Source organism: Cimex lectularius, unplaced genomic scaffold (assembly GCF_000648675.2).
Source record: "Cimex lectularius strain Harlan isolate CLEC.00 unplaced genomic scaffold, Clec_2.1 scaffold136, whole genome shotgun sequence".
NCBI classification, from domain to species: domain Eukaryota; kingdom Metazoa; phylum Arthropoda; class Insecta; order Hemiptera; family Cimicidae; genus Cimex; species Cimex lectularius.
In genome coordinates, this window is record NW_019394223.1 from 611,159 (window position 1) to 629,746 (window position 18,588).

At 31.0% G+C, this 18,588-nt stretch overlaps 2 protein-coding genes across 2 annotated transcripts in view; both read left to right on the plus strand.

Annotated features, from left to right (window-relative positions):
• Positions 1-7,796, plus strand: part of LOC106663941 (xaa-Pro aminopeptidase 1-like) — a 35,193-nt gene extending 27,397 nt beyond the window's left edge. The window contains exons 2-13 of the mRNA XM_014389196.2: positions 1,167-1,360; positions 1,420-1,599; positions 5,313-5,520; positions 5,579-5,840; positions 5,913-6,030; positions 6,095-6,241; positions 6,300-6,507; positions 6,567-6,800; positions 6,859-6,924; positions 6,991-7,061; positions 7,115-7,228; positions 7,291-7,796. Coding sequence (XP_014244682.1) covers positions 1,167-1,360; positions 1,420-1,599; positions 5,313-5,520; positions 5,579-5,840; positions 5,913-6,030; positions 6,095-6,241; positions 6,300-6,507; positions 6,567-6,800; positions 6,859-6,924; positions 6,991-7,061; positions 7,115-7,228; positions 7,291-7,509 — 2,021 coding nt within the window. The 3' untranslated portion in view covers positions 7,510-7,796. The remainder of the gene's footprint in view (positions 1-1,166; positions 1,361-1,419; positions 1,600-5,312; positions 5,521-5,578; positions 5,841-5,912; positions 6,031-6,094; positions 6,242-6,299; positions 6,508-6,566; positions 6,801-6,858; positions 6,925-6,990; positions 7,062-7,114; positions 7,229-7,290) is intronic.
• Positions 7,797-12,818: 5,022 nt separating this feature from the next.
• Positions 12,819-18,264, plus strand: LOC106663873 (lipid storage droplets surface-binding protein 2). Its single transcript, XM_014389081.2, has 4 exons — positions 12,819-12,995; positions 17,123-17,417; positions 17,473-17,686; positions 17,745-18,264. Coding segments are annotated over exons 1-4 (765 nt in total). The 5' UTR covers positions 12,819-12,993; the 3' UTR covers positions 17,999-18,264.
• The last annotated feature ends 324 nt before the right edge of the window (positions 18,265-18,588 follow it).

Genomic DNA, 18,588 nt, shown 5'->3' on the forward strand with positions numbered 1-18,588 from the left:
AAATTGTAAAAATATTTCTGTAAAGTTTTATTTTATAAAGTTTATATTTTTAAATGAAGATATCTCTCGAAATTCAACATTTTCTTAGTTTGAAATACTCCTTAAAACTTTGTAAGGTAGTCAACATTTCTTGTGTGTCTATCTTCCATTTTTTGTCACTTTCATCTATTTTTATTGATTATAAAGATACTAATTGTTTTGAAACACTGGAAAGAGCTTTTTATCGGTTGAATAAAGTTAGACGAAGTTTCACTTCTCTCGTTCTTCCTGCCATTTGCAACATTTTATCTTTGTATTAATAAGATTGTATTAAATGCAAAAAGCAATTTTAAAAATATTTAAACTATTCAACATTTTAGATATTTGGTTGGGATGTTGGTTTAGGTGTGACATGGCACCCATCACTGTAAAGTCCTGGGTCAAATCCGACAGCCCTGCATTCAAACCCAGCATACTAAAAATGGTTTTTTACTCTAATTAAACGAATTTTCATAATTCTTATTGTTTTTATGTATTTTTACTCTTTTATTCAGTCCATTTTGTGCCATTTAAGCAGAATTAACCACATTATTTAACCACAATTTAAGCATAAATATACAAAAACTTATGGTTTGATTCTCATTAATAACAATAAATGGAAACAAAAATATTATCTTCCTTTCTTCTTGACTGAGAAGGCAGGAAATGAAATGCCCTCATCTGATAGAAAGGGCCACCTCCCTTATATATTTAAAAGCCTTTCGGCTTCTTTTATCATCCACACTGACCTGCATTTCTGACATAAATGACCCTCTTAAATCTCTTACTTAATTAGTTATTATGTTGATTAAACCAGAATACTTTTCAGACATTTCTCATGTTATCCCTTAATGAAAAATTCTAGTGATTCAGTTTATTATCAAAAACACTTATGTTATCTAAAATATGAGTTATAATTAATAATTGCTCAAATGTTTCTTGTTAAATAACGGAAAAACAACTATTGTTTAATGTTTTCCTGCCAGTTCAATGATAAAAATATCTGGAAATTTTAAATATTTGTTATAATTAAAAAAAAAAAAAGTCCATTTGCTATATGGAAAAAGTTAAAGTTAAAAACTATAATGTTTGATTTTCTTGATGTGATTTTTAATGACACTCGTTTTTTAATATTTTCATTTTTCTAGGGTCAATTGCATATTTCCTTCATTTATCAGGGTTGCATGCAATTGAAAGAATTAGCTGTGGACCTGGATTCAACAAAACGACCCCAGTCAAAGGCAGGATCGATACGAGTACCAGGCTAGCAGCATTGAGAACCGAATTGTGGAAAGATCGTTTGCTAGAAGGATATATCATCACAAATTTCAATGAACACCAAGTATAAAATGTCGGTACAGATTGTTTTCACAGCTGTTTAACTCATTCTCTTTTTAACAGAGTCAAGAACTGGAGCCTGGTGACAGGCGGTTGCAGTTTATATCCGGATTCGCTGGTAAAAAAGGCGTCGCAGTCGTGACAAAGAGCAAAGCTGCGATTTGGGTGGATCCAAATGAACTAGTACAAGCTAATGAAATGCTCTCTTGTGATTGGATACTTTACAGCTCAATTAACTCTGAAGTTAGTGAAATAATACATTTATTTTACTATGCAATATGCAATTAGTTTTTAAATCTTGTAAGACTGTTTTCTGTGATCTGCAGGATTATAAACATATTGCTTGATAATTATCTATCGTTCTGGTTGCAGATTGTGGTAGTCGAGTCGTTAAGGCGTCAGACTCATGGCTAGTGATCCCACGGTTGTGGATTCGATTCCCACCGTTGCCTCTTTTTGACCGTTGACTTTTTTCTGATGCCTAACGGAATAAATTGTCACTGCACTCATTAATGAAAGGTCTGGGGTGGGACACTGAATTTGGTCCCAACCCCCTTAAAAAATGAGTTTCTTCGACAGAAAAACACCGGCACACCAGAGGTTCAAATTCACATGCAAGTTGTGAGCCCCCCCCACAATGGAGCCAGGAATAAAGTACAATAAGCTGTAGGATACAGCTGCAGTGCTCAGGAGCAATTCCTCCAGTTTCTGGTATCCATTAAAAAAAAAATCATTCTTGTCTGCCCATCCTCGCTGATTTTTGTTGGTTCTTGAATGAGGAAAGGCAGACAAGAATGATAGGCAACTATTGAACAATAGGTTTTTAAATCTACTCAATTTATATGATTTTATTTATATTGACGAAATATAAGAATACAAAAAAGTTCTCAATCAATTAGCAAAATTATTATGTTGTCAATATTACCCGAAAAAATCTTTATCATAGAATTAATAACTTTGACAAAATAATGCAGACAGAAGTTTAATATTTTATTTTTATTAATTTGTTAAATGGTGGCTTAATACAATTTCCTAACCCACTTGGTATGTATCTAATATATAAAGAAATGATGATGGGTGGTTACGGAAATGGTCTGTGAATCGGTGAACTAATGTTGAAACGGCCCAGGATCACTTGGTCCCTCTCCACACACGGGTATTTTTGAGTTATTCAAACATGTTTCGGCACAGCGCCATCTTCAGTGAGTAACTAGATGCTGGTTTAATATGTAAGGAAACATTGTTCAATGAAACCCGATTGATTGACGGGTTTCATGCCTTGGCTCCATTTAGAAAGAGAGTAGATTGTCATCCAATAGGAGAACCAAACAATTTTTCCTTTTTTTTTCTTTTTAAAGGAAATAAGATTGTTCTATTGTTCATAGTTGTTTTAGATAATGTTTTATTTACTTATCAATGAAAATTTGTTATAGTATGAAAGGTAAAAATAATTTTCCTCAACAGAATCCAGAGCACCCTTTTAATCAATGTTATTATGAGAACATTGCTGCTAAGTTTGGAAACATATTAAACCATTAATTTACTATCAACTAAAATTGTAAATACATAAATTGGTTCTTTGTTGAGTTGGAAAAGATTTCATTTTTCTAAAAAGCAATGTTCAGGTATAGTTTGTTGCAAATAACTTGAGAATGGTTGCTCCAAATTAAAAACTACCATGGAATTCAGCATCAAGAAACCTTCCAAAATGTGTACATGAATTTACCACCTTGCTCTTTGAAATATTTAAGCCCTAGTCATATCCTGCTATCCTGGAGAGATTAAATCAAAACTCTTTGGCTCATGAGAAACTTGACAAAAAATAAAAGTTTACATGTCTCAGGGTTTTTCTCAAAAATGTCCCGATAAAAATAAAATAATAATAACAATAAATTAAAAATATCGGGGAAACTCAAACTCACCCTGTATGTAACTTGAGGGTGAAAAGACAAATTGGAAAAACTCAATGGAGAAAGGTAGAAGGACTATTGGCAAATTTAGTTGTTTTTTTCTTTATGTTTTTTTTTTTTTTTTTTTTTCTTGTAAATGTTCATCCTCCTCTACTGGTTCGTGATTTTGAAAACCCCAGGCTAGGACCTCAAACAAATGATATACCTAAAAACAGTATCAAACTTTCAACACTAGTTTCTCAATCACAGTTGGTTCTTCAGTAAATGATCTGTGCTGCGTTTCTTTGGATATCATTCCTATGATTGAGGATTTTAAGGTTCTTCCTATGCATTTTTCTGATCACTTTCCCATTAATATAACATTTAATTTTCAAATTCCAGCTACGGACAATATTCTTCCGTTGCTTCCTCAGTTAGTTTGGTCTGATAATCTGTCAACTTCTTACAAATCCAGATTAAGCTTTATTCTAAACAATGTCTCAGTGTTTCCTTCTCATCCGCAAGAATGGGTGGACGTTTTGGTCACTGCCATTAGATCCTCGTGTCCCTCACATCCTGGGAATAATTCTCTTATAAGAAGTGTGAGAAAAAAACCATGGTACAATTATAACTGTATGCATGCCAGATCTAGATTATTCAATCTCCTTAAACTTTTTCGTAAATCTAATTCAGTTGTTGTTAGAAATGCTTATCTTTTTGCAAATAAGGCATATAAATCTCTCTGTCAGAATACAAAGAAACAATTTTATACTTCTTTAGCGTTTCAATTTAATAATGTCAAGAACTCAAAGGATTTATGGCAATTGATTAATACTTTTAAATTTAAAAATTTTATGTGTGGAAATTCCATCCNTAAATGATGGCCGTCTGTGTCGTCCTCTCATCAGATTTGCTCGCCATGCTTGGACTTACAGATTCGAGCTAGTCCAACACTTTAATTATTAATGTTTTACAATATCTCTTTATTTTGTTAGCTTTTATTATTACTATTTCTTCGATTTTCTTCTATAGTATTGCTTTATTTTTATTATTCTTGATTTATTCATTTATTTAATTTTTGTAAGTTTGTTTAATTTAATCGCAGTATTTTTTAGTACGTTCATAGACTAATTTAATTTAATTATTTCATGTATGTTTATTATTATTATTATTCTGTGTTTGCTCACATCAACTCCGGCTGACGGACTGTTGTCCATGCCTTAAAGTATTTTGTAACATATTTTGAGTTTGTTGTATTCCATGTAAATAAATACTATTATTCATCCATTCATTCATTCATTCATTCACACTAGTTTCTCAAATGAAAATGGCATAAGATTTGGTGTTATACCTTGTATAGAATTAAATTCACTAATTTCGTGTCCGCTTGACCAATTAATACGTTACAATTAATTCAGGTTTTTAGTTGAGATGAAAAAAGTTAATGGCATGAGCGGGATTCGAACCCATGATCTTCGGCTAGATACGCCGCTGCTGTACCATTTGAGCTATTGTGACCTCGATCCACTCGGACATCAACTTCCTATCTCAACCCCACCTTATGAGTTTTCCTTCCTTTTTGCCATTTTTCAATTTAATTAAATTAACAATTAAAAGATTAGCCGAAGATCGTGGGTTCGAATCCCGCTCGTGCCATTAACTTATTTTCATCTCAACTAAAAACCTTAATTAATTGCTTGTATAGAATTTAGCACAAATTTATTTTTAGCCTCTTTTTTCCGCAAAATGTTTATTTACAGTTCCCTACATAGACAATGTAACTGCCAATTATTTGTACCTATTTATTTACTAATTCAATCGTTTAATTTTATTCCAATTTTTCATTTTTTAGCTGGTCTTCCTCTAATACTAAAACTTTAAATAACTTTAAACACAATTGTAAACTTGTCTAGGTTATGTCTTAATTTCATCTACCATATATAATGACATACTAAACATAAATCAACCGGTCTTTATTAAAGAGCAATCATTTTGAATTTGTTGCATAGTAGTTTTTTTGTTTATTGTATTTTTTTATGTTTACACTAACGATGAATGTATTTCTAGGTGGAAATGGAAGATTGGATTGTAAAGAATATCAGGCAACACCAAAAAATTGGAGTCGATGATAAGTTAATACCTTATAACTATATTTCTGATGATTTAAGGAAAAAAGTAAAAATTATAAACAAGCCAAATTTGATTGACATGATATGGAAGAACAAGCCAACTCCCCCAAAAATTGAAGTTAAATCGATTGACATTTCTTACACTGGTATATCGGTATCAAAAGACACTTCGTAAGCATATTCATTAAAAAATTTACTTTTCAGGCAAAAGTTGGATGAAAAAAGTTGCAAAACTGAGGGATATTTTCGAGGATGGAAAATGTGACGTTTTGATTTTTACAGCATTGGATGAAATTGCATGGCTACTTAATGTCAGAGCTATGCATGTAAATTATTTACCAATGGTGAAATCATACTTGATACTCACTAAGAATAAAATTTGCTTATTCATGGATGCTGATAAAGTCCATAAATCCATGAATATATCGTTGCAGATGTTTAGCTGTTACAACAAGGACTGTGTAACGTATGTAAAAGTAAATTGAGTTGTTTTTTTTTGTATAACTAGTTTTAATATATGTTCCTAATTTTCCATTAGCCTTTATAATTATGATGCAATTATCTCACATTTGAACACCTACTCACAAATTTGGAAGGCTGTTTGCATTCCACAAGATGGGCCGTTTCCTGTAATAAACCGGGCCATTTATAACTCTGTAAGTGGTTTAAAAATAAATATTACTTGTTTAATTATGATTTTAATTTAAATTTGTCTTGTAGATTGAACCGAAAATACATTACATTAATGAATCTCTAGTTTTAAAATTGAAATCGATTAAAAATACTGTTGAAAAGGTCGGAATGAGAGATGCTCATTTAAGGGATGCTTCTGTGTTTTGTGATATAATGGGCTACCTTGAAGACAGGGTATTAAACAACTGAATTAGTTTCTAATTAAAAACTAAATTTTGGAAGTGACTCGTAGGTCAAAAGAGAAAAATGGAATGAAGCACAAGTTGCCAGTTATGTTGACGGTATGAGAAAAGAGCAGCAGTTTTCAACAGGCATCAGTTATGAAACACAAGTCGCTTTCGGACCGCACAGCGCTTACAATTATTACATTAACAATGAAACAACCATCCAATTAGATAACTCTAGTGTTTTTATAATAGACGCAGGAGGGCAATATCTCGGTATGTGCTACATTAAATAAATAATGTTGAAATTTACAAAAAACAACTTTTTTTTAAAGATGGTACTACTTCAGCAGCAAGAACATTCCATTTTGGGACTCCAACTGATGAACAGATTGATATATATACAAGAATGCTTAAAGGTTTGATAAATTATTCAGCATTGGTGTTCCCGCCAGATCTCAAAGCTCAATCGACAGACATGTTGATGAGAGCACCACTCTGGGAAGTTGGGTACGACTACCAACATCCGACGGCACATGGCATCGGTTCACAATTAGCAGCAGAAGAAGGTGTTCATGTGTTACCTTTGAATTTTTGTCAAATCTAAACTTTTTTTATCTTTTAAAGGGCCTATATTGGTTGACAGGGAATACAGAACAGATGAGTTCTACGAAGGAAATTTTATCGTAGCTGGTAAATAGAAATTTTTAAACGTAAATAACATTTGAAAATTAAATTTAAATTGATGTAAATTTCTAGGTTCAAGTTTCTCAAAAGAAAACAGTTATGGAATTAAACTTAAAAATGTTTTAGAAGTGATCAAAGATGAGGTAAGTTCCGTAATGTTTCACTTTTATTAATTTTTAATTGATCCTTTTTTTAGTCGTTCATCAAATTAAATGGACAAATAATGGGAAACAACTTGGCTTTTCAACCTACAACTCTCATTCCATTTGAACCAAAGCTAATCAATATGAAGCTCCTTAGTCCTCAAGAAGTATGTTAAACACATAACTTTTTCTGCTTGAACTTTGCATAATTTTTTTTTTCTTTTGAAAGATAATGTGGATTAACATGTACAATACAAGGATCAGGAACGAAGTTGGTGATCAACTGAAAAGGGAGAGGAGGACGAGAGGGTTTAAGTGGATGATGGAAAAGGCTCAGAACATTCCTGATAAATTCCTAGATCACACGTCAAATTCCATTCCTCTTTCTTACTTCCATAACAGTTTGTTTACTGTCGCCATAACACTCTTAATTATCCAACTGTATTAGTTCAAGTGTAAAGAAAAATGAAAAAAAATGTAAATATCTCAAATAAATTAATTAGTTTGATCTATAAAAAGTACAACTATTCATACTTAAGTGCCTATTTAAAATGTTTGGATATATTGCTAGTTTATTTTAGAAATGGCTACAATAAAAAAATATCAACCATTCCATCAGGGAAGCCAAACGCATGGGATTCCTTGCAAAGTTATCATGGATTGAAATTTTGAAGATTTTTGTCAATAACAATTATTTAGTTTGGATCAGTTTTGGCTTCAATTTTTCAAAATATCTTGAAAGTATTTAATAATATTTATGAAAATAATTAACTGAAGTTTAATTGTAATATAATTTAGCCAAATAATATTAAATAATAGATTCTGAAGAAAAGGATTTATTTATTTTCACTCACTAGTAAAATTTTATAAAATACAAAATTGACACTGAAAATTAAATAATTAATGGTAAGAAATACAAGTGTTCTTTTAGTTTAAAGATAAAGTTTATTACCTAGTCACATGTTTTATTTGTAATGAACAAGGTAGTATATATAAGATATTAGATGTTAAACATTAAAAAATTAATTATGTATTATAAAACTAAAATGTATATTGAGGACAAATATATCTATATATAATGTATGTAATTCTAAAGTGTAAAAAGTAAGATATTTGTTATTTATTTACTAACTTAACTTCTTAATAATATATTATTTTCATTTCTTTTTTATTGATTTTTATCTGTATCAAAATTCTTAAAAATGGTTTTACGAACAACAAAAATTCACACCATATTGTCAATAACACTAGTTGTGAGAATGTCGGTGGCAGGAATGGTTAATGCAGGTGACTCATTACTGTAATAAAAGAACAAAATACACAATTGTGAGTGAGGATTTTGAAAATATTTATTGAGCTGAGGAAAATTGAATTATTAGATTTTTTAAACTTATGCGTTTAATTTTTTGTTCCTTGGGCTTGAGGAGTAAATAATAACTGACCACATTGACTGTTAATTAGACCGAACTGATTTCAGATGCCCTTTGAGTCTGTAGTTCCCTATAACTTGTTATTCTGAGTGCAGTCTGAAAGTTCTTTCTTTCTTAATCCTTCTTTCTTTCCTCATCTCTCTGTCGGTTATTATTTTCCTCTCATCTTCTCTATCGTACTGTCTTAAGCGGGGTTTTCATTACATGAAAATCAATTATAAAACTTGTCACACATTGTGGATACCTAGATGGGACTGCAAAACTTTTGGCAAGAAGATGTTTCAGTCAGTTTTTTAGTGTTTCGCGTTGTTTATTTCTCTCCGTGTGAACGCACTTGTCTCGAATATGAGTTTGAACCAGGAGGACTACATTCGATGTACCACAACCACTGAATTTTGTAGGATGCTAAAGAGAAAATTCTTCATAACAGGAACAAGAGAAAGGGTGCATGGAAGGAAATAAGCATCAAAGACAAAAAGTATCGCCATGATGGCAAACGCTGTTGCAGCAATTATTATAAATGGCATGCTTGTCTCGTGCAAACTGATGGCTCAACTTGTAAACCCTTAAATCATAACCCGAGACGGCATTTTGTGAATGATTATAGCATTTAATTTTGAGAGTGATTTTTTTCGTGCAATGGAAACCCAGCTTAATACCAGTGTGTAAAAATAATTTCAACCCTGTAGAAAAATCTGAGTCTTGTCGATGTCGAATGAACTTATTAATTTCTCCCAATTCCTCTTGGTCAACCTACTGGATAGCAACTCTTGTATTTATAAAGGTGTTTCTCACAATTCAACTTTAATTGATCATCTAAAGTTGAACGAAATCTATTGTTTGAACATTCAGTTCAACAAAGTTAATAAACTTCTTTTGCTTTATTTATTATTAAAAAGAAATACAATTTTTCATAAAATATTATCTGCATAGCCAATGCAACAAAGTCATAAAGTGGTCGTTTTTAAAATATTTACATCAATGGTAATCAACTTTTTACTTTGGTGTCAAAATTGCCTACATTTATGTTTCATGAATCCTGCAGCCTAATGATGACAATATTTGATGAGTATAAATATAAAGATACGAGAGAAAATGCTCTGAGTTCTATTCTGATAGAATAAAAATTGCTGGACTTACAACTGCTGATTTAAAGAGCAAAATTAAGATTGTTAGAATAATCTATAAGAAGAAAATTCAATTTTTATTGAAAAGTGTGAACAAAAATGTATTCAAATAAGTTTGATTCTACCTACATCTATGAACTTAACTCTCAACTTACATTGAGCGAAAGATGTTCAAATTCAGTGCTCTGGAGACATTTTCACAGCTGTAAATGCTTTCATTTAACTTTTATCCACCTGGATTTGTAACCAAATAACCATTGTGCTTTCTCGCATTTTAGATTTGTGCGAGTACCTTTATTGAAAGGTTTTCCTCATTACCATTTTAACATACTCCCAGGTGAGTCTGGAAATTTTGTTTAGACTTAAATGTCCCCCTGGGAGCCACTACTATTGGAAATTGTCATGGTGCAACAGTTTAGTCTTTCCCCTTAAGATTTCAACTCAAAAACATCAGATTAGTCAATTTGTTTGAAGTAAACTGAATCAAAATGTTTGATTGTCATTGAATATGACTGGAACAATGTCAAACCACACTGCAAGCAAACCATGTCATCTTTGAACTGTGGAAGTGATGACTCCTTTTCGAATGATCTGTTCATATGACAAATTGCAATATTACAATAATCTGTACACCCAAAATATTTTGATTTTCATGGCTTTTGTTGAACTGGTGCTACTCGTTAGACTATTTAAACTGGTCACATCATTTCTAGCTCTTCCAATCCTATATAGTTAATTTAAAACTATTTAAATTTTCATTTCTGCACTTCGGATAATTTATCCATTTCTGAAATTAATATAAGGGTTTTCTGGTTAATTTGTCTTTGTTCTGGACTGCAGAAAATGAATATTGGGTCCTCAGCCTTGTCTAGAGCAGACATTCTCGAAAGACTGAGGTATGGGACTTGGACTCATGTGTAATATATGCTAATTTGTTTGACCAATTTTGAAGCATACCGGAAACAACACCAGATAATTAACTAATTAATTAACTCTGCCTGGAGCAGACTGAACTTTGAAGCAAAAGCAGTGTTGTATGTCAAAAAAGCCTGGAACAAGCCCAGGCTGTTTTCACTAATGTGGTGGGTTTTGGGCCTAAGGCTCATGTGCTCTTAATATAGACATTAATTAAATTGCAGATTTAACCTGGCAACCTTCTTAACACACCTGGGGCACTTTTTTTGAGATTGTGGCAAATATCAGTTTTCTGGAAATGAATATTTAATCTGAAATTCAGTATTTAACATTTATTAATCATAATTGGCCATATTAATTATTTGAATTAATTATACTTTTAATCTACGGTCTTGGTTGAGATGAAAAAGTTAGTGTCACGATGTTGAGATGAGTAGTTGGAATCCGAATTGATCCAAGTCAAGCGGTTAGAGCAGTGGTGTATTCAGCCAAATGCCATGGATTTGAATTCTTAGCTTTTTCATCTCTACCAAGACCTTAGATTATAAGTATAATTAATTCCTCACTTTAATGATTGTATTATTAAGATCTGGATTTTTTGAAATTTTCCTTTTTTGCCAGACCTTTCTATTTTTTGGTAAAGAGGGTCAGTATTTTCTTATTATTAGTTGTAAACAATTTTATAACTGACCTCTTTTGTTCTAATAATTTATATTGTTCTCTCTCCTCTGCACTAAAATTCATATAATTCTAATGAACACATGAAGATGTAAATTTACATAAAATTATCAATTTTTTTCAAGATTGTAGCACTTTTTAGCTTTCTAAAAGTGAATATTTAATCTAGACCAACTCATTATTTAATATAATTCTTGGCTTTAATTATTGTATTGTTTAATCGGTATTTTTTTGTGTTATTTTCCTTATGCTTTTTAGAGAAGGTTGGTCGTTCCTTTGATTGTTTTGCTTGGATTGAGAGCCAAGCAGATCATGGAGAAAGGTCTGCTGGTACACTGATGGATCTATAATGAAAGAAGGTACGGTGACAGAAGTGTTATGCCTTAGAACCAAAAACACTCAAACCCATGGGAAAGTACACTGGTACCTACTGGGCTGAAATCTACGCAATTGAAAGATATACTCAGTAAAGAATACAAGATTAAATATATTATAACAACATAGATTTTGTTATTATTAATGTGAGATTAGTAATTCTGGTAATAAACCTCTATTTTTATAAGCTGATATTTTGGAAAATTTATTTTCTTTTTCAAGACTACCCTTATGAACAACAGTACTATAATTTTAAACAGTAGTTATAATCATATTCAGTAGTAATGTACAAAGCATTTTTTAATATGTTAAATAATTCACAACCAGTGACCAACAAGGTTCAGGGTTTTTTTACCGTATGAATCAGAAGGTATGTAAAAGTATTTACGCAACCTTGGATGCAATGTTCCTAAACATTAATTTAATGGTATTTGTAGGTTATAAAAAATTAAGCAAAAATGTAACTTTTATAAAATCTGCCATTTAAGCGTTTATTGATTATAATCCGAATAAATTCTACTACTTTGTTCAATTTTCTTTATCTTCAAATCAACTATGAAACATGGTTATTAAAATTTTGTACATTTTGCTTTTATTTTGAGCGTTTTTATTTATCTGAAAAACTTTCTTTAAGTTTTTTTGTTTTGTTTTTTAATTCAACCATCTCAGGCTTCGTTTAGTTAAATTTAAAAAGCTTTTAGTATTATTTTGCCAAAATACACACTATAATTACTGAATTTATGTAACATGTGGTTTCAATGACATCTAGTACTAATTGGAAGTTACGATTTTTCAGAATCAGCATATCCAGAATTGCTTGAATTCAATATAAATAAAATTATACAAGTAATTCTAACCTTTGTAATATAAATTCTTTAGACTTTCAATATTTATTATATTTCAATATTTATATCTGGGTTGTATTTATTTATTTAGAAGCTTTTATATATGTTGAACAAAAAGTGGGTAATAAAGTTATAAATAAACATTTATTTGTATCTTCTTAAGTTATGGATATATTTAATTTATTAAGTTTATTTAAATGAAAAAAAAATCATATTTAAGCTATAGATTTTATATAGCGTCTGATATTGTCGTTCTAATTTGTAATAATAAAGTGATCTTGTATTGCACAACTGTTCATTATAATTGGCTAAAATGCTAACTGGCTTTGGAAAAAACTAGTTATTGTTGATAAAAGTTCTAATTTGCACTCAACCAGTTGTGTGAGTCATTTCAACAAGGAAGCCCCACTCCGAAAGGGATTTAACTTTCATTAAAGCAGAGGGGGAACTCTATTAGCCCGATGCAGGAAGGTCCACATCATTCCTTCTTCTAATCCCAGTGCGACGACTACTAGCCAGTTTTAAAAATCCTTCTCCTGTTTAATATACAGCAAGTATAAAAATGTAAGTTTTGATTAAGCCAAAAATAAATTACAATTTTGACTGATTTTTTACATATTTAATTTTCTTTGTAATATTTCATAACATTGTGTGGTTCTTCATTTAATTGGATTTATGAATAATTTAATAATATAAACCGTTTTAAAGTAATGTGAGCAGAGTAAAAGGTGTATTTTAAATCTAAGCTTTTTGTGAGATTGATCATGTCATTCTGCCTATATAGTTAGTAGCATGATTTGAAATATATATATATATAATTTTTTAAATTAAGCATGAACACTATTTCAAATTGACTTTTTATATTTACTATTGATTTGTTATGTTTTATATAACTTCAGCTTGAATTTTTAGAATGTCTTTTTTTAGTGCAAAATTGTTCTTCCTGGCTCGTATTCAATAAATGCCTGTTGAAAAGAAATTTTCAATTACATTTGCATTCTTTTAAATTATTTAAACTAAGAAAATAGGAAGAATCAGTATTAATGTGTTCTAATTTGCACAAAAAATCCCTCAAATGATTATTTATTAATGCAATATGGAGATTATTTTAGTTAAGAATATATAAATCGAAAGAAATTTTTTAGTTGAAATATTTACAACGTGTGAGTAAATATCTATTGAACCTTGGACTTTATTTAAGCCAAAGTGGATTCTAAATGACCGGATGACTGGTGAATTCTATACTAATCACTATTTATCAATATAAAACAAGAATAGGCAAAAGTCCCTTTTGCAACATGCTTGCTATTTGGTTCAAATTTAAAAAAAAAAAAGAAAGAAAAGAAAAAACCATGTAATCAGTTCAATGGAACGGTGGCCTGGAAATAAAAGCCAACTCATCAGTATTTTTATTCATTACTTTCAAACCTTTTGTTTTCCCTCAACTTGACATTTGACCAACTTACATAATTTTAATACTGTTACAATATTTGCTTTTAAATACACAAAAAAAAGAACTAAACAACCAATATATAAGTTAAAAATTGAAATAGACTAAAAAATCCGATTGCATTGTTTTTTGTTTTTGTTTTTCTTAGCTATTTTAAACTGCTTAGTTTAAAAAATTTAATATGCTTAGTAAAGTTGTAGTAAGAATTTTGGTTTTAGAAAGTGTGTTAATAGTCTGCCAGTTTTTTTAGGTAGATAAAAAGGGGTGAAAGTAACTTATAAAACTAAATCATTAAATAGACCAGCATTTAATGATTATGCCTTTGTCATGGCTATTCAGACTTCAATTTTTAGGATTTAATTCTAATTAGAAAATAATATCTAAGAACTAAATGGTCAATTTATATATTTAATTTTTTATATATACAGGGTGTCCCAGTTCCTTCTGACAAAACTCAGGGAATCGATTCTACTCTTCGTTTGGAGCAAAAAATGCCCAGTAGAAAATTTTCGGAAAGTTCTCTATTTTGAAGATATTTGTCAATTTAGATTTTTTCAACTTTTCACTACCTTACCACATAAAAACGTTTACAACTTCCAAAATGTTGAGACTACAATAAATCCAATTACACCATATGAAAGAACGCTAAACTTGCTGTAAGATACTTTTTTGTTACACATTTGTTGTTAGGTGCTTACCACAAGAAGAACCATTGCATTTTATTGTATGAAGCTTTCTGGTATGGTTTTTGTGAGATTACAGATGTGTCATTTTTATTTTACAAAGCGAGTTCTAATTGATTTATTTCTACCCCCCCCCCATCAAAGCTCACGTTTTCGAAAATTCAATTGTTATTTTTCAACTCTACTAGAACGTTATTTAAAAATATGGATATATCAACGTAAAGCATATTAGATGAAGAAGTTTTTGTAAAATTTGACAGGTTGTAGGTATTTTTTTGTAACCTCAGTAGAACGTGCAATCATGAACAATATTTTAAATTTTGTAATTTTGACATGTTCCAACTGATATTAGCTAACATTTTATGTCATTCAGATTATTGAAAAGAAGTATCTTACAGCAAGCATCTTTCAAATGGTGTAATTGGATTTATTCAACATTTTGGAAGTTGTAAGCGTTTTTATGTGGTAAGGTAGTGAAAAGTTGAAAAAACCTAAATTGACTAATATCTTCAAAATAGAGAACTTTCCGAAAATTTTCTCCTGGGCATTTTTTGCTCCAAACGAAGAGTAGAATTGATTCCCTTTGTTTCGTCAGAAGGAACTGGGGCACCCCGTATATTGCTGGCAAACAGGTATCGTCAAGCCACTCTACATTTTCCATTGTCCTGCGTTTTTTTTTTCTTTCGTATCTGTACTCGACGGGTTAGAAGCCCGATTATATCTGCCATCTTCATACTGAAATGGGACACATCAGACATGCAACCTGCTTCAATTGAGGTGTCCTCTCACATGTGGTGACAAGCTTTAATTTTTTTTTCTAATTGCCTTTTTCTCTGAATATTAGCCAGAGGGATGTATGTTGGTATAATGTTAATATGTTCTGTGGGGTGGTAGTCGTTCACACCCCCTGAGTCTCCTTTCATTGAGGAAATGCCCTGGCTATTCTTAATCATGTGAAGATGATTCTGTTTCTCTTTTTTATACTGGTACACAAGTTTTCACCAATTTTCGGTCATGCAGTCCAGCAATTTTATATTTATTGTATTAAAGTTTAATGTTTGTATAGGCTTGATGAATTAATCATACAAAGTTCAGTAATGAACAATCTCCCTTCTTTAAAACCATCAAATAAAATCTAAAATATATATGCAATTTTATTTCAAAATATTAATATGTTTAAATAATTTGTGGTTATGTCTTATACAAACAAGTTTTAAGTTTCATTTTGATTTCAGGTATCAATTAAAGTTTTAAAATTATTTTTTTTTAACCAGTTGTGGGTGTTAAAATATAATTTAATATTTTTTAATAAATTTTAATATAATTTTTAATAATTAATAAAAGATAACTCTACTCAGATTATCATTTAGGTACTGTGTGAAGTTTTTGTTTTAACTTTTCTGTTGGAGATATTTTTTGTGATTTTATTCTCAATTAGTATTATATACTGTTTTTTAATTAAGCTGACCAATTTATAACAGAGTATAAAATAATTAAATAAAAAAACAGAACCTAATTGTACAAATATAAAAATATGCTATTACTTTCCATATCCTGTATCATTTAAAATTGTAGGAATCTCCTGGTAATGGCAGGTGAAAGTTATTGAGAAAATAACCGATCATAAAAAAAGTGTTAAAAAACTTAAGGACTGCATTCTCTGTGCTCAGGTGAAAATAAAGACAGCTTTCACTTTCTAGTAGAAGGATTGGATGAAAATCGAAGAGCATCAACTGTCACCCTGGTGAAAGTCAGATGATGTCTCCTTTTTCTATAATTGTTCCTTTGTTTGGGAAGCTGGCTTTCTAACTTTTTATAAGTTGATGTTTTGGAGTTGAAATGGTTTCAAATGTTTTAAAAATTGAAATTTTTTAGTCTGATTGTTTTATCTGAGAAAAAGGGATTTTAAACTGCAACTCGGTTGAAAATTGCCCTAGATAAAAATGAAAAATAAGCGAATATTTTGTTTACAAGCCTCCAAAATGTAAACATTAAATTTCATAATTATCTACCTGTTACAATTAAGCTTTTATGGCAATACGCTTAATGGATTGTAAAAACGTTTTAATGTTTAAAATTAAAATTGCATTAACAAAAAAAAAAGCTTTCATAATTTGTATAAACAAAGCCTGGTTATTTCTGATCATCGTGATTTTTCTATTGTAATTGAACATTGATTTCCTGCATAACAAATAAATTACGAGGTGTAATTTGTAAAAATTTTGTTATCAATCTACACCTTATTAAATTCAAAATTTCTCCATGTTTTCTGCGGGATGATAAATCTAAAAATTGGTTGTTACCGTTCATTGCGGCTGAGTTTGTGCTACAGCTAAGTAATTTGTAAAAGAAAATACTGAAAAATGCTGAAACATATCTGACATGACAGACCAACCCAGCGTGGATAAGCAGACGATGATCTGTACCAAAACCTTTAAAATTGGTTTACAATATAAAATACAATACACTAGAGATAATTATAATTATCTATGTTTTTCAAATTTGACAATAAAAGCAAAGTTTTAATGTAAAGTGTATTTTTTTTATTTTTGTGTTAGGACTGCTGATGTACAACTGCCTCAGATGCATGTTTTTGAGAAGCTCAAGCAGATCCCGCTTGTCGGTTATGCTTGTAACACTTCTGCAGGAATGTACAACAGAGTGAAGCTCAGCAACGGCCTGATCACTTGGACGCTCAATTCTGCCGAGGGAGCACTTGCCCTTACTCTGTTTGCATTAGCACCGATTGCCAATCGTCTCAGGTCACCTATATATGTTATTGACAACACTCTGTGCAAAGGGATTGATGTGTTACAGGAAAAAGTCCCTTCTGTGAAAGAGGAACCCACCCAGGTAAGATGATACAATGTACGCATTTCTAGTCTTATTTATGCACTTTTTCATTTAGATTTATGAGAATGCCAAGACATATGTGACACATACCCGGGCAGCAACAAAAATGCAAGACTTGACTTTGAAAACTTGGGTTAAAGCTAATGAAGTCCTCACATCGACATCATGCGGCAACATTGCTTTGAGTGGGCTGGACACTACATCAAGCATAGCCGACCAGTACATCGATTATTTCTTGCCTGCTTCAGAAGGAGAAGAGAACCAGCATCGTAAGTCAATCCAATATTTTTAATCTAACCAGAAATACAATTTCAAAATTATTTCCAGCTCATCCAAGTTCTGAATGTGACGACAAAGTCTTACACACAGTTCACACGGTCACAACCATATCCTCTAAAGTTGGAAAAAGGATTTATAAAACACTTAGCGATCGTTATTCAGGAAACAGTCAGGCACAGAGTAATGAAAATTCGCCCACCACCACCTTGGCTTCCTCGACTGATTCGAGTGACAATGAGGGAGCAGAAACTTCAATGTCCAGCACTGAATCAGAGTCCAATGTCGAACCCACCGCACAATAACGCATTTGTCAAAATTAAAGATAATTGAATCTATTTAAATTATGTAAACTATCATTAATATTTTTATGGTTCATATTTTATTGTTTATTGTATAATAATATTTCTTTTTCTATGCTTTTATACTGTTTTATTGATTAAATAGTGATATTTGAAAATGTTGTGAAATTGGTTTAAAGCTGAATCAGACAATCCTTGTGCAATTTTTCATTTTTATTTATTAATGTAATTACCATCTGTACAAATAATATACATTAGGTAAAAAGATAGGATTTTATCTTTGTACACATATCCAGAGGGGAACAAGCAACCACTCTTGCTCTCATAGCTTTCTGAATAGAATGTGCTACTTTCTGTATGGAGGTCCTGGGGCCATCAACATTTCAATCTGAGTTGTAGGGGTTGGTAATGTTATTATTCATTTTATTTCCCTCCAGCTGTGAGCTGGAAATGCCATATGCCTTGTGCTAAGCATGATCAACAATAAAACCCACAACTCTTTTTTTTTTTGCTGTGTACTGATTTGCTCAGTGCTGTCCAAAAGCTCAGGAGAAGAGCCTCCATGATAGCCTCCCTAATAAATAAAATAAAAG

Coding starts and splice junctions, on each gene's coding strand:
- LOC106663873 (XM_014389081.2), top strand. Junction 17,418..17,472: donor TGAAAGAGGAACCCACCCAG/GTAAGATGATAC, acceptor TTTTTCATTTAG/ATTTATGAGAATGCCAAGAC. Junction 17,687..17,744: donor AGGAGAAGAGAACCAGCATC/GTAAGTCAATCC, acceptor AATTATTTCCAG/CTCATCCAAGTTCTGAATGT.